This window comes from Perca flavescens, chromosome 11 (genome assembly GCF_004354835.1).
Source record: "Perca flavescens isolate YP-PL-M2 chromosome 11, PFLA_1.0, whole genome shotgun sequence".
In the NCBI taxonomy this organism is placed as follows: Eukaryota; Metazoa; Chordata; class Actinopteri; order Perciformes; family Percidae; genus Perca; species Perca flavescens.
Window position 1 is genome coordinate 32,503,564 of NC_041341.1, and position 15,244 is coordinate 32,518,807.

Below are 15,244 nucleotides of genomic sequence, written 5' to 3' on the forward strand. Positions count from 1 at the left end.
CTATACAAAAAAGAAATTGAATTATTCATCCCACCACCCACAGGAAAAGGCAACACAGAGCAGAGGTGTCAAGTAACGAAGTACAAATACTTCGTTACCTTACTTAAGTAGAAATTTTGGGTATCTATACTTTACTGGAGTAATTATTTTACAGCATACTTTTTACTTCTACTCCTTACATTTTCACACAATTATCTGTACTTTCTACTCCTTACATTTTAAAAATAGCCTCGTTACTCATATTTCAGTTCGGCTTGTTTTCATTCCGGCTCGTCATCGTTCAAAAACACACACAAAAACCCTATCCAGATCGCTCCATCCGGAGAGAGTGAATGTGATTGTGGTTGGATGAGAAGTATTAACATAGTCATTCCGACACCCTATTGGTTTGTACGCGATCCATCAAACCTGCACAGACCCGGTGCTAATACGCCACCGGTGCTTTAACGACCGTTATTTACTGGACCGAATAGCAACGCGGATTTCGGTGCCTTATTTAGGTGCCTCTTAGATGCCTGCGCTTCTCTCTGATGCTCCGAAAACGGACGTTAGAGGGAACTGAAACATCGCCGCACGGGACGCTAGTTAACACTACAGTTGGCAGCAGCTAACGTTAGCCTACGGTTAGCTAGCAGCTGGAGTAAACACGGTTAAAATGCTGAGAGCTAAACGGTGTAAAAGTGTGTCTGTATTTCACTGGAGAGGATTGTAACACCAGACTGTAGCTGCCGTTGTCTGAAAAACACAGACACAGAGATGTGTCACCTTTTTCAGCCCTTCTGAGTTTGCAGGTACGATTTTAATATTACTTTATTATAGTCATATGATTTTGTCCTAACGTTTTGGGGTTACGTTTTTGTCCTTAATGGCATTTTCCCCCTTACATCAGGGGTCTTCAACGTTTTTTAAACCAAGGACCCCTTAACTTAAAGTGAGATGTCAGGGACCCCCTACTACATATTGTATGAAATTAAGTTGCATATTAAACTGGGCCTACAATAACTGTTAGGGCAACCTAAAGCCTTCTTACATACCCTTTTTTCATAAGCTATTAACCCCTTAACGCTGACTGTCGCTAATTTGCATCAAACCCCTTCCATTCCGACTACAGGCGAGATAGCGTGTGTATTCACCCCAATGCCGGTTTGTTTACATGTGATACATACCTAGGAACCTTTTGCATGCACTGGTTTCTCGTAGGACCGGTCGGAGTGGGAGATACATCCGGTTCACGTAAGCGAAATTAACCCTAACCCTACCCCTACCCCTACCCCTAAACCTAATCCTACCCCTAAACCTAACCCTACCCCTAACCCTAAAGAAACTACTGTCAGTGTTAGGGAGTAGGAGAGTGTTTTCTTTCTTGCCGTTGTCAAGATCCATGTATTTTTCATTTACAGTTTAGAAGTTCTAACAACTTTGTGACATAAATGAAATCTACTATGTGTTTTATTAATTTTACCATTTTGTAGAGAATTTTACCATAATGCCTGTTGTCGCTAATTTGCATCATACCTAAATTTATATCTATTCCATATGCTATAGACAAATTAACAATCTCAACTTAATTTAGCATCAGCTTGGAGCCAGAAACACACATAATATTTTGTTTATATAATTGTGAATAAATTCAGGCGTCAAGGGGTTAAAATATGAATTGTTGGCGTGATTTTATAAATCATATTTAATGTTACATACTGTATGTGGCACAGTAAATCTAGGATTAACTGTATTTGTGGGCTGATATCTTAGTGACTACCTTACCTATAGGCCAGTAAGCCTATCATCAGTGGGAATTTATATTTGCTAATAATATGTTGGAATTATGTTAAGGCATTTTTATTTATTTTTTAAACTCGAAAATTTACAATAATTTGGAGGCCCACCTGCAATGACTCTGAGGACCCCCTGTTGAAGATCTCTGCCTTACATTACTTTTACTTTTATACTTTAAGTAGTTTTGAAACCAGTACTTTTACACTTTTACTTATGTAAAAAGCTTGAGTTGATACTTCAACTTCTACAAAAGTCTTTTCAAACCCTAGTATCTATACTTCTACTTGAGTAATGAATGTGAATACTTTTGACACCTCTGACACAGAGTTATGAGTGTGTGGTAAACACAAGCTTAAACAACAAAAGACGGATTAACTAGAAGGCTTTGTTTCAACAAACACAAACACACACACACACACACACTACTATTTTCTGCTGATCCCCATATTTACTCCATCTGTAACTAATTAGGCCTAGCTATTATCTGTGCAAGTCTAAACATTGTATGTATTGGTATTGTTCCTGATTCTTATACATAGCATTCAATTTGTTAATTGAAGGTTCTTTATTAGTCATGTGCATAACAATAACAGAAGTAGTTGTTGGCAATGAAAATCTCAGGCTTTAGGCACCTCCAACAATTGTCATTAAATAACTCAAGAAAAAAAGAAAAAAGAACGAAAGTATAATTATTATTGAACTTCACATTTGACCCTTGTGTTGTCTTCCCGTTGACCATGCAACTTGTTGTACTCCCAGGTAAAAAATGAAAATCAACCCTTTTTAGACGCTTTTTTATTGCGTATGTATTAGGTTTCTGGCGAATTTTTTTTTTTTTAAGGTTCCCTTTTGTTTGCGCTTTTTTTCCACTACCACCGGATTCACCACTAACATCAACTTATTACAGCTACTTTTGACAAATAGTTACGATTTAGTCGATAATCACAGACTGTCACAGTTTAGTCAGGATACTGTTTAGAAAGCTAGAAATTTCATAGTGTTTTCAAATGCTATACAAAATTGAATAAAACACCCAAAATTCAATGAAAGTAGTGAACTGGTCCTAAATTTGACCTGCAATGAGCGTTGTATGTAACCATCCGTGTTATTTTTGGGGCAATTTGGTTGAAAGAGACCCAAATTTCTGATGTGAAATTTAAGACCCAAGGACAACAGGAGGGTTAAAAAAAATAGTTCCAGCTCCAAGTTGCATGTTTACCAGCGATTTCATTTCCTTATACCCCAAACTAAATTGTTATGATTTTTATGGGTTAACATCAGTGTGATTGAGAGGTGAGAGTGACCGTCACAAAAAAAGAAATCCTTAGAGCATCACACTAGTGGCTTAATGTTTTGGGAAAGGTTTTTAACCAACTTCTCTTCAATGACAAGTCACAATGCATTCAGTTGAAGGAGGAAGTGTCTGTGAATCCCCTAATTGTAAGCAGCCCACTACAGAACAAGTGCAACGGGCAACAATTCACAGCTACATTCCAGAAAAAAAGAAAGCTTCCTTATTTTTTTTCAACCTTTCCTTCCTCCCTTTTCATCCGCTCTCCGATTCCCACTAACCAAATGTCCTTACAATGAACAGTCACCTGCTTTTCATTTAGGGGAAAAATGCACCCCAGGCATTCCAGTCTCTCCTTCCTCCCCCCCCCACACTAACTCCACTCTCTACATGCATTTCATCTCAGTGAGGTGGATCCCAGGGAGGAAATTACTCAGTCATCCAGAAGTGAAGTGGGGAAAAAATGCCTTCTTTTTTCACAGACCATCAGCATCACTGAGAGAGGGGAACACAAAGTGGTCATCTTGTTTGGTACTCATTCAACTTTCTGAGTAGAGCAGGGGGTGACTGATGAAGATTTATTCATGGGGGGCAATGGAGACATAATTGTTTGGTACGGAGTCTGTTAATAGCAATGCAGAAGATAACTTAACGCAGTATTGGCACTAATTCTCTTAATTGGCAACTAAATGTCCCGTAGGTGTGACTGTGTCTATGTATCAGCCCTGGGATTGACTAAGGGACTGGTAGCCTGATGTTGGGAGCTGGGATTGGCTCCAATTTTGTTTTCAAGGTTTTGATTTTAGCCATGCTAGCGACTAGCTACCTGGCTCTAGTGATAGCAATGTCTGATATTGGATTTATTGCCATGAAATGTGGTACAGACATTCAGTCATTCACGATGCCCACGATTGTAATAACATCTGTGGTCCCTTGAGTCTTTATGTAGTGCCATTATCAAGTACATTTTTTTATTCATCCAATGCTTTGGTTTGGCATTCCCAATCAGCCTCAGCTCTATGTTGTGTTTAGTGCTAATTAGCTAATGTTAGCATGCTAACATGGTAAACATTACATATGCTAAAAATCAGCATGCTAACATTGTCACTGTGAGCATTTAGCTCATGGATGCATTAAAAAATACCTGGATTAGCATTTGAGAAGAAGCCCTTCCTGTTCATTCCTATGAGAGTTGCTCAGTGGTGCATGAAGCCATCACGGAGCCAAAAATGACCCGGATGGTCGTGCTGCTTAGCACTGTGCGGCCTAAAGAGCAGGTACGCAAGAGACTTACCCTGGCCGAGCCCACTACTTTGGATTTAGCCAGATTACAAGCCAGAGAACTTGTCTTGTGTAGTTTTTTTCCCTTAAAAATATGATGTTCCGGGGCACCTGGGAAGATCACCTGGTAGAGCGCAAACACACAGTGTCACGGCAGTTCGTGAAATGGTTACGTGATTTAATTTGATTCAAATACACAAACACGTTTATCTCGTTTTTTTTCGTGATGGTCAACAAGTTTTTTTTAATACCAACAATTGCATAGCTGTATACAGCGGGACGGGTTGGGTTTAGGAAAGGTGACACGAAGGGACACGATCCCCGGTCTCCTAGGTGAAAGTTGTTTGACCCATCCACCACCCCAACCAACCTCCCTGGATTTTCGGGCTTTCATACTACTCGCTACTGTAGTCGCTCTTAGTGCTACGTCATCTTCTCATTGAGAATCGTGCCGTGATCACGAAAGATCCTTCCCATTGAAATACATTAGTTTAAAACGAAAAAAAAACCCTGAGATAAACGTGTTTGTGTACACAAATCAAATTAAATTACGTGACCATTTCACGAAGACCACTCAGTTATGTGAAAGGAGGTCCAGTGACACTGACATTGTGTCTGCACGTGAGGTGCAGCATGTTAGCAGAGCAGTAGTATACAGGCCTCGCCGCAGCAGCTGCGGGTTCAATTCCGACCAGCAGTCAGTCAGTCAGTCAGTCAGTCAGTCTCTCTCTCTCTCTCTCTCTCTCTCATAATCAATATGGTGTTCGTGGAATGAACGGTGACTGAACCTTGACTGTACTAAATAAAAGTATGAAAATATTGAATGAAACATGAGAACAGTGGAATACACGAAAATGAAATACTTATTTATTTCCAGATATTTTTTAGAATGTGTCTCCTTCCATTATAAAATCTGAAAATACTTAAATAAATAAAACAAACACTGTCCATGTAGTTTTATGAGGTGATTTTATCAGGGAAAGCACCTTAGGTATTTCAGAAACAAGTTAGCAAAGTGAATGAAACACATGGTTTAGCTCCAAAACAATCTACACACTGCTTGTAAAAAAACTCCTCTCCAAGTGACTGTGTCATTTGTTTCATACGAGGATGTTTCCAGGTATTAGTTAGTCTCAAAATCTCTTTTTCTCCAGAAAACTACATGACACAAACAAGTCTTATGAAGCCACATTCCTCAAAGATCAAGACAAAGTATTGAATTCCTAAAATTAAGGAAGAAGGAAATAACATCCTCACACTTTAATTTACTCATGTAGAAAATACAGTCATGTTTAACCTATTCATACATCCTGCTTTGCTTATTGTAAATATGTTCAGCTTTTCTCCTTATATCCACTTCTTTACGGTTTATTTCTGTCTGTTGGTTTGATTTGTGTTTCCAGGTAATCTCTCACTGTGAGTGTAAAATAAATTCTGTATTATTGCTGTAACACAATTAGATTGTGATTCCCAGGCCTGGATTCAGGTATGTGTTTTGGAATCTTACCACAAATCCATATTGAACAACTCAAACGAGTTCTGTTTCATTTGTTTTCAGTGAAAATGTCAAAATCGTTCAAGATAAGCTTTCTGTTTAAGAACACAAAGCTCAGCTAAACGCTAAACTTTCTCTCACAGTATTGCGATATAGCAACCTATGAAAATAAATGATACATGTGGAACAGAGATGGATACGAGCCCTGAATAAAAGCAAGTAGGACGGCCTTTGCCAATAACATTGATTCAGTGGTTTAATCAAAGACAGACAAAGTTCATCATAGGAGCCAACCGCCGAGGGAAAACCGCACGTATTCCATATCGTGCTGGGTTGGCAGAGACTCAGGCACTTGGACGAGACCAATGAAAACTAAAATCATGAACCAAAATGTTCTCTGGGATGGATGGGGATGACATGTTTTTAGGGATTTTGTTCTTATGATTAGATCTCATAATTTCCTGAAGAGTGCCTCTTCCGTTCTTCCAAACCAGATAAAAATCATTTCTGGATTGCTTCCTAAAATACTTTGAATAAGGAAAATTCAAATAAATCCAACAAATCCCTTGTGGCACTGAGAATAAATACAAACCAAGTCACTTAAAAGTATAAATTAGAAGAATGATTTTAAAAAAAACAACCTCAAATGCAAATCCCAGTCCCTTTGGAGAAATGCACAGGCAGCGCAGCAGGACGCTGTCAGCGCCACTTCCAATGACCATTGTTTGGTCTCACACTTGAATGCATAGGTATCCACGGGAGGTCTCAGATCACATCCAGAGTTAGAGGTTATCATGGCATTAACAAGTTCCGATGGGCCTCTTTGTAGAGGGCCCTTGACTGACAGATTGGAGAAATGGTGCCAAGAAAGATCTTGATCTCCTCAAACAATCCGGACTCTACAGCTGGACAAGTCAAGAAATAAACACTGGTGTAATGGAGAAAAGTCCCAGGTCATATTCTTTATCTCTGCAGAGTGCTTCATCATGATCTCAGAGGTTTCATATTCATTTCACACAAATGCACACACGCTCAACTTTTGGCATCAGCTTTAATAAAGTGACATGATTTCCTGGGTTTGATCAGTGATTTGTTGCTGTGTGAAAACAGTGTCTCGTTAAAATATCTTTTGCATAAGTTTAGCTTGGCTGCTCTGTTCTGCTCTGGCAGTTAAGAAGCACAGAGTTTGAGTCTACATGTGCATTTAAGGAAAGCTTTGGCTTATAATGACTGTTAACTGACACATGAGATATTAAGCATAGCCATATAAGGCGGCTTACATGGGGTTGATAAACAGGATATTAAACCTTTAAAGTCAGGCTATGTAACATTTGCTGGACAGTGTCCACAATGACCACAAATGGAAATCAACAAATTGGTGTGTTTACTTCTTGTTTAAATTTTGTGATGAACCACTAATATTCTCTGTGATAAGCAGGGCAACTAGACGTGCTAGAAATTCTTGAAAGAAAGAAAGAATTTCTAACAAGTCCAGTTGCCTTTGCTTATCACAGAGAACTGCCATGGCCTGGATGACTGAGAACCATAGACAACCAGTGAAATGTTTATCTATAGCATGCTAACATATGCTAACAGTAGCACAAGTAGAGAAGAGTTGAAAAACGTAGTAAAATCACTCAATGTTAGTAGTTTGTTATGCAATAGTATAAAGTTTGCTAACATTAGCCAGAATAGCATGGTCTACCAGACCAAGTGTATTGAATTGAACATGGGTGGCCTTTATTGCTTATAACATCAACTTCTCATTTGTATGATGGAGATTGTGTTATTTCTTCTTTCAAGAGTTATAGTCTTGTTTTAAGCAGAAATCACTTTTCCAATTTTCAAAATACTACTACTGTATTAGTAAAAGTGGAGCTGAGGGCTGGTATGTTTTCAGATTAGTATATAACTACTGAATAGCAAGGATCACAGCTAGTACGCTGCAGGGGTTTAAACAGACCACTCAGTTATGTGAAAGTAGGTCCAGTGACACTGACATTGTATCTGCACGCGAGGTGCAGCGTGAGCAGCATGTTAGCAGAGCAGTTGTATACAGTATATCCACGATGTTCCACTTCCAAGATTGCTCCAGTGGATTTCTGAGGACTATAATTAACTGCTCCTCAGATCTCTGCAGGGTAAATCCAGACAGCTAGCTAGACTATCTGTCCAATCAGAGTTTTCTGTTGCACGACTAAAACTACTTTTGAACGTACATATTTTCCACCAAAACAAGTTCCTTCCCGAGGCTATTTGGCAGAGGCAACGGGGCTCCGTCCTGAGCTTAGCACCACCCATGACGATAAATCAGAGCATGTTTTTCTCCCATCCCGGAATGCTGTGTGGACTAGCCAGACCCTCCTCCGCGGCGCTGTGGAGGAAGGTCTGGCAATGCGAGACTAGCAGAGCAGCAGCTTCAGTGTTTTTGCGGTGTTTAGAGCCCAAGACACAATCACTGTGAAGTTAATAGCCTAAAATGGAAGAAAAATGAGTAAAAAGAGTAAAAGTACACTTCAGGTTGTGTTTACCTGCGTGTAGCGAGAGTAAAACGTGAGTATAAAATAAAAGCGTATCTGTTTCATCAGACATCCGCGAGACGGACAATTGAAAAAAATGCAGCTCAAACGCCTCCTGTAATGATTAGCTGCTCTAGGTGGCACATTGGGTGGTTTTATGCTCCTGCCTTAACTACAATATAATCTTAATTTCTCTTATATTTTTTTTTATTAGGATAATTTATGTTTTCTGAACAGAGTGTAAGAAGATTTCTGTACTTCCAAGTAAACAGAAATGATGTTTGTGTTATCGAAATCGCTGTCATTAACGTCATTGCCGACTGGGAAACAAACTAGCAGGGGATTTGTTTTGCTCCAGTATTGAGGGGGCCCGGGGCCCCACAATGAGCTTCCTGTTAGCTGTCCATCTTAACTACTACCAGGTCCAACACCTCCCCACACTCTGCAGCCAGTCCCCACAGATGTTTCACTTCTCTAACAGTGACCTCTGACCCGCATATGCATGTATATGTATATGTATATGTATATATATATATATATATATATATATATATATATAGTGCTGGTATTCAAGTTTAAGTTCTTATTTAACGGTTGATTGGTAAATTACAATTAAATCCATTTGGAGAAGATTTGAATTGCTATTTTTATTCTCAATTCTTATCCTGTATTAGCTTCTCTGCATTGGCTTCCAGTGAAATCTAAGATCGAATTTAAAATCCTCCTCCTGACTTACAAAGCTCTAAATGGTCAAGCACCATCATACTTAGAAGAGCTCATAGTACCTTATTGTCCCACTAGAGCACTGCGCTCCCAGAATGCGGGGCTACTTGTGGTTCCTAGAGTCTCTGGAAGTAGACTGGGGGCCAGGGCCTTCAGCTATCAGGCTCCAGTATTGTGGAACCAGCTCCCAGTCTGGGTTCGAGGGGCAGACACCGTCACCACATTTATGAGTAAACTGAAAACCCTCCTCTTTGATTAAAAAAAAATTGTTAGTTATAGAAACCAAAACAGAACTTAAATTTTAAAGTAAAAAAATGTAATCAAAACAACAAGACTAAAAGTTGATAGCAACACTAGCAGCTCCTAGACGCTGACATTTGAAAGGCGTTGATCACAACAAACTGACAATTCTGCAAATCTTAGAAATGTATCAGAAGTGACAAACAAGAAAATCTAGTCGCGAACGTGCTGCTACAGAAAAGGTAATGGGATACTGGGGAAAAGTTAATGAGAATTGTTTATCCTTTCAGGAATAGAAATGTGAAATTTGCCCAAATGATGTGATATCTTGTCTTTTAGAGTTGACATTTTGACCCAAGGTGGCACAAGAGCAAAGTTAATGAAGAGAAATGACTAGACTGTTGAAATACAAAGAGTCTATACTATAGAATATATGAAAGTGATCTGTATATTAATAATAAACTGCCAAATAGAATAGATGAGAACCAGAGGATATCCCAGGCAGATTTCATGGAGATCATCTCACTAGTTATTAAGTGAGGTTGATAGGAACCAAAGTGTAGTTCAAAGCTCATTTTTACTAGAGACTAGTTCTGGACAGAAGGTGAAGAAGGGGTCACCAAAATAATAATCAATTTCTGGGAACCATAAATCTTCATGCCAAAGAGATCTTGGACATTTGTTGTGCAAAAATAAAAACAGAAACTAAAAAGGATCCATCGAGATTGCAGTGTTATTTTGGCTAATTCTCGCGTCAAAAGGTAAAAAAGCAAAGGGATATTTGTTTTGCATATACCTTCATGCAAATAGCTAGACTTAAAGTGGCTTGTCAAAGCCAAACGTTGCCATTATAGTTTCAAACTGTGTGGAACTGCCATATATAACTCAACAACACCAAATCCAAATGTAACATAATGGCTGTACAAAACAGATGACATGAAATAACTTGTTGAGCCTAAAAGGTCCGGTGCAGTATATTCTGACTGCCATGGCTTTATTCATTACTGTTGATCTGATTATTATGTGTGTTCATGATGTCATGTCTCACCTCTGACAGAATTAAGGAGTGTGATGGACATGACACGGCACATAACCAGAGGTGAAAAGGGTAAGGATTATTATTTTCTGGGGGGCCAAGCAGGTTACAGCCCTTCAGAGATTTGAGAGACACAAAAGTTAGGGGGGGCATGATGTCAGAGATGATGGATGATATTACTAGACGTTCAGAACAACAGAGAAAAATGATTCTTGCTCTACGTATGAAGGTGAAAAAACGATGCAAAATATACAATACAGCTGACCATTGGCCATCAGTACATCCTATGAATTTACTATAAACTACTCAGATTTATTTCATCCAGGAGTTGGGGGAAACTTATATCACCAACACAGTAAAATGAGGAAACTACAACCCGGTCAAATTTCTGAATCCTGAAACTCTCTACAGGGATAGTCAGAAGGCCATGGGAGGTTTAAGGCCAATGTGCCCAGTGAAGTATGCACAAAGCTGGGGGTCTTTTCAGGAACCAAAGGGGTGGGTGGGAGGTGTTACACAAAGCTCAACAACTCCCATAAATCAACTGAGCAAGGGTTAAACTTCCCTTTTTTGTTGTCAACCAAGATCCAAAGAGCAACGCCAAGATGAAACAGCATGAGTCTCGTTGCAAACGTCCCCAGGATGGCAACAGGGTGAGCGTCAAGATGGAAAACAACTGCATGGCAAATCCATTATAGCAACAAAACAAAAAAAACATTGGGGCAACATAAACCCAGATGTTACAATTACAGAAATGTTTCCGTGTTTCAAAAGGGGCCCCACATGTGGGTCTTTTTGCAACACAAATCTGAGTTAATCTCAGGAACTCTGGTGGGGGGAGAATCAAACTAACAACAGACAAGAGAGAGAAAGGAGGAAAAGGAGATGAGTGCATAGGGTGTGAGAAAAGAGCCAAACATACATAAATAGGAAGAAATGGTGGAAATGAGACCATTCTAATCAGAAGGCAGAAGTTGGGGTTCCAAGTCTGTTTGAAACAGAAACAACAGGTTTAGGGTTCATCTATTTAGATACAACTAAAAACCACTGACCTAACATTCCTGAGATGACACCATTTCCCAGAGCAATCCTTTTGAGACCAAACTCTGAACCTGGATGGACTGAGTGTACATTAATGGATATCGATCATCCCGAGGAGTTCTTTGAACCCTGACAGCTCTGAAGGTTTAGCCAAGGCTCAATATTTGTGAGGCAGTGATCTGAGGCAGTGTTTCCTACAACAGCACCTTGCTGGACTAGAGGCACCTTGCCACCTGTTTGCTGCAAAAGCCACAATAGGTGGATGCATTCATGACCTGGCATTCTTGAATGTCAACAGGATTTGCATGGCTATAAAACTTTCTCTCAGCAACGGGCAGGTAGAGGACATTTGATTGGTTTCACAGCCCTTTCAGAGAAACCTGATAAAACTCTCCCCAAAACCCTTTTTTGGCATTCATTAATTATTCAGTGTTTGTGGGGGAGCGGCAATCTTCCGAAGGTCTTCTTTCAAGGCCCTTTGCGCCATCCGTGCTGACTTTGCCCTCCGATCTTGCCCGGAGCATCTTCTGTTCATTTCCTTTGTCCTTTGAGTTGTTGCTGTCATTTCCTATACTCTATATATTCTATATTGGAAATATCCCCCTTTATCCAGCACCATCCTGCTCTGACAGGAGGAAACCCTCCCTATTTGCAGCCAGGGTAAGGAATAGATCTTGTCTGGTTCATGGAGATGGTCCGTTTCCTGCATCTGTACTCACTTACTCACACATGTTCATACTCCCTGTACCTATGTGTCTCTTCTACTTCTCTGTGGCTTCAGAATAGCTTTTGCAGCTGTACTCACTTTCCCAGCTGCCCAAGGAGTATGTCTGTGTCCGTACAACGCAAACCTGTTCGGTCTAGACAGAAGTGCAGCGATGTATCATCAGAAAAAAAAGAGTACCACTGAAGCATTTGTACCACTGAAGCATTTGACAATTTTTCTTGATCTTTAGTGGTCTTGGAATATCCTTTGGGTTCCTGGCAAAGGTTCATGTTTTAATTGGAATGAAAAGCACATTCTCAGGGAAGGGTTAGTGGTAACCCTAACTCAAACCCCAATCTGTTGGAATAAAGCCCAAATTAAGGCTGTTTTAACGGCAAACAAAGATCTGCTATTAAGGCAGGGGCTCAGATTGAAGCCCGCCCCCTTAAGTGAGCTGGCTTTGTCATACAGTGCTCTAATGCAGTCAATCAGTGACCCAGAGCTTAGCTGGGGGGCTTTGAGAATCTTTTACGACCCCCCCTTTCACCTCGCCTCCCACTCCTCAAAAGAAAGAACGGTAATTAACTGATGAAGAGCTGTGTAAGATTATCCAGTCTCCTCGCCAAGGGCTGCAGCTCTGTCAGTGGTGTGCAGTCATGTCCCAAAGGACCACTGCCGAATGGGGAAGGATGGATCTCAATGGTCTATTCAACTACTCTCCTCTTTCATCCTCTATTCAGCTGAAAAAGAGGAGAGCAGAATGCTATGTTGTATATTTGAGCCAGGAATGTTCTTTCATATCAGCACAAATTAGGAAAAGCACTCAGTGTTTTAAGACAAGTGTCGAGATCACGGTCGCAATGCTTTTAGCGTGGACACACACACACACACACACACACACACACACACACACACACACACACACAAACACACACAGAGTTCTTCACTGACCACATCATAGCTTAGAGGGCACACAAGTGCACAAACAGCCCCTCACTGTGAGCGGGAATGCGCAGCAGATTGAATTATACAAGAGAAAGCAAAAATAGCTGTGTGTCCCAACCACCTAGAGCGAAACAGAGCAGGACACAGAGGGAATGGGAAAGGGTGAGAAAGAGCGACTGAGGGAAAGAGAGCAGGGAATTCATTTCATTCAACTCAGTGTCAGAGCAGAAACATTTTAGTCCGTGCATGGAGCAATATTTCTCGATGGAGAAAACACCCTCCCATTCTCCTTCATAATATCTCCCTCATTCAAATGTGTCACCGTGCCAAGGCCCCCCACAGCCGGGGTCCCAACCCTCAACCCAACCCCCGACGATAGACCACCCAATAGATCCCCAGCTTGATTTGATCAGAGTTTTCTCAGTGGTACTGGGCTGAAGTATCATCATTCCAATGAGCCAGCAACACAATCACAGCAAAGTCATTGTGGCTAATTGCATCATCAAACTGATTCTGTCACTCAACTCACTCATGCACTACTCTTAATTCTTAATTCTCTTAATTATGCGATTGAAGTTTGCAAGTTATTATATTTGCATTACCAGAGGTCTGCTATTCCGTGCAAACTGCTCATAGAATTGACAGAAGTCCTGTGCTGACAGTTACAAATCAATCAAAAGACACTGAAAGCATTGGAAAGTTGTCTCACCCAGAACATGCAGGACAGGCAGACCCAGGTACGTGCAGGTCCAGCCAGAGCTGCAGGCAGGCTGAGAGAGACAGACGGCATGGTGACGGCCAGGAGTGATGCTGCTGCTGCTGCTGCTACAGACCAGTGGGCTTCCTTAAGTAAAATCCAGCCAGGAGAAGAGTTGCCCAACGCTGCATAGCCATGACTACCCTGGACGTAAACACTCTCTTTCACCTCGGGCTCCTGCTTTCTCCCACTCCCTCACTGTCTGACTTGCTTTCTGCTCCTAAATTGGATCCTGACTGCCTCTCCTCTCCTCTGCGATCGCTCTGCTCACTCTGGCTCTCTTCCCCTCTGCCGGGGAAAGTTTCACAAAGCCTTTTTTTTTTTTTTTTTTTTTTTTTTTAGAGGTCAGGCTGCCCCCACTACTCCACGGGAGCAAAGGGGGAAGGGGGTGCAGTGTTTATTATCCATCCCTTTTGCCCCTCCTCTCTCTCTCTCATCCCATGTCTCCCTCCCTCTTTAGCCCTCTAAGTCTCACCACTTTTAATTTCATTCATTCCTTGATCCCACCCCCCTCCACGTTTGTCCCCCTGAGCATCCGTCGCACTTCACCTCCCCCCTCCCTTCATCCCTCTCTTTCCCTGTGTATTTCCGTATTGAGCCCATTTTAATATTTCATAAACTCTGTCTCCCCCCCTGCATTCACCCGTGTGATGCATATCCACTGCCATTTCTCCTGACACTGGAAAATGCTATCCTGTATCATTTGGGATGTCAGAGAAGATACCTGATATTTAGATTGTCACTCTCCTCAACATTGTTTGACATTATTTGATGCTTAATTTTTAACAATTCCCCAGAAATGTCCACACCTGTCCCAATTACAAGGAACAACGGCTACAAGTTTGCATAATAAATTCTTTAAGTAACAGTAATAGTTACAGACACTTGTTCCCAAGTCATAGCTTTTGCATGCAAGCCCCAATTAAATGAAATTCACAGATGCTGATTATGAGCTTCCATGACTACAGCTTTTTTTTTGTCTTATTAGGTAATAAAGACACCTGTCCTGACAGGACTGAATAAAACTGTACATTTATAAATCACACATAATATTGTGCGTCTCTGGATGCAATTCCAATTAATGATCAGCACATGCAATATCAAAATAAGACATTTTCCTCTCAATTTTACAATTTAAGGATAACACCTACATGCTTCTATATTTTTCTGACCATCAACAAATCCCATGACAACACCAAAATCAACAATGTGTTAAATTGCTCCAAGGCCATTTATCCCTACTTAAAAGACATAAATCTCAAAACACGTGTCACAAATAAAAAGTTGTATCTATTAAAAAAGGCTCAGTAATATCCGAAGACAGCCGGTCACTGTAGTTTTTAGCAATTGTTACTCAACAAGACGTAATAGTGCATTTGTTGGGGACTATTTTCAGCTGTGGATTAATACACATTTGGTATGCTAGTGTGTATT

At 40.6% G+C, this 15,244-nt stretch overlaps 1 protein-coding gene across 7 annotated transcripts in view; it reads right to left on the bottom strand.

Annotated features, from left to right (window-relative positions):
* The window catches only part of tns1b (tensin 1b), a 217,505-nt gene that overhangs the window by 186,010 nt on the left and 16,251 nt on the right, over positions 1-15,244 (bottom strand). For 6 of the 7 annotated variants that reach the window (XM_028590956.1, XM_028590947.1, XM_028590952.1 and 3 more), the window contains exon 1: positions 13,763-14,124. The exons of the other annotated variant lie outside the window; for it this stretch is intronic. In XM_028590956.1, the coding sequence (XP_028446757.1) occupies positions 13,763-13,843 (81 nt within the window). In that variant the 5' untranslated portion in view covers positions 13,844-14,124. Of the gene's footprint in view, positions 1-13,762; positions 14,125-15,244 lie in introns of those variants that run through there. 7 annotated transcript variants of the gene reach the window in all.